Here is a 1,020-nt window from a genome sequence, read left to right on the forward strand (position 1 = left end):
AATTATTAAGTGGTTAACAAATTGTATTCAAAAACAAAATAAAAAGATAAATGAATAATTAGAAAATTTAAAAAGGAAATATTAACATATAAAACAATAAATTTAATGAATATATATTATTACTTTATGACGACCATAGATAAAATGTGAGACAAGAAATAAAAGAATAAAATCAAATTTAATAAATCTCATAGAAGAAACAGAGAATGGTAGTATAAATTAATTTTAAATAAATATAAAGGATAAATAACTCAACAAGATAATAAAAGAATAGAGAAAAGAAGAATAATAATAAATAAAGTAAGAATAGATAAAGAGAAAAAGAATAAGTTGATATTTCATTAAGAAAAAATAAAAAATAAAGAAATAGAGAAGAGATAGTTGAAGAAGGATGTGTAAGATAAAAATGAATAATTAATAATCAATAGAAATGACACAAACATAAATAATATTAAAATAACAATATAAAATAGCAATAGAAATATAATAGAAAGAAGAAATAAGAAATATAGGGAAAGAATAAAGAATAAAGAATAAAAGAAGTAATGATAATAGTAAAAAGAATAAGAATAGATGAAATAGACTAATAAAAAGATAAGAAAAAGAGAAAAAGATAGAAAGATAAGAATAAATAGGAGATATAAAGAAATAAAATAAAATAAAAAAGAAGAATAAAGATAGGAAAAATAAAAATGAGATAAAAGAAAAGATAAATAATAGAAATAAGGAGAAAAAGAAAAAGTTCATAAAGAGAAGTGAATAAAACAGTGAAATGAATATGTTGTAGTTCTATCATAGAGATTAATTGAATGATATGAAAAATAGAAAGAGGCAATTGGAATATATTAAGAGAGAAGAATATATAGAATAATAAAAGATATATAAATTTAATGATAAATGTTGGTAATATTTTGGTTGGGGGAAGTTGAAAAGTAATATTAATGAATTTAATTAACATAGGGAAATTTAAAGTAAGAAATAAAAGATAATAATAGAGTGAATAATTCTAGATAAATTTTA

At 18.6% G+C, this 1,020-nt stretch overlaps 1 protein-coding gene across 1 annotated transcript, besides 7 other annotated features; it reads right to left on the reverse strand.

The window, feature by feature from the left end:
- Positions 1-36: 36 nt before the first annotated feature.
- Positions 37-116: a microsatellite.
- A 40-nt stretch (positions 117-156) lies between these two features.
- Positions 157-329: a microsatellite.
- Positions 215-374: a microsatellite.
- Positions 375-400: 26 nt separating this feature from the next.
- Positions 401-572: a microsatellite.
- Positions 448-632: a microsatellite.
- On the reverse strand, positions 584-958 carry EDI_025280 (uncharacterized protein; the record flags this gene model as incomplete). The annotated part of the gene is made up of 1 exon (XM_001735758.1): positions 584-958. One exon carries the CDS (start codon positions 956-958, stop codon positions 584-586), a length of 375 nt encoding a protein of 124 aa, XP_001735810.1.
- Positions 651-741: a microsatellite.
- Positions 858-892: a sequence feature (AT_rich).
- Positions 959-1,020: the final 62 nt, after the last annotated feature.

Source organism: Entamoeba dispar, genomic scaffold, assembly GCF_000209125.1.
Source record: "Entamoeba dispar SAW760 scf_1105229459381 genomic scaffold, whole genome shotgun sequence".
In the NCBI taxonomy this organism is placed as follows: domain Eukaryota; phylum Evosea; order Mastigamoebida; family Endamoebidae; genus Entamoeba; species Entamoeba dispar.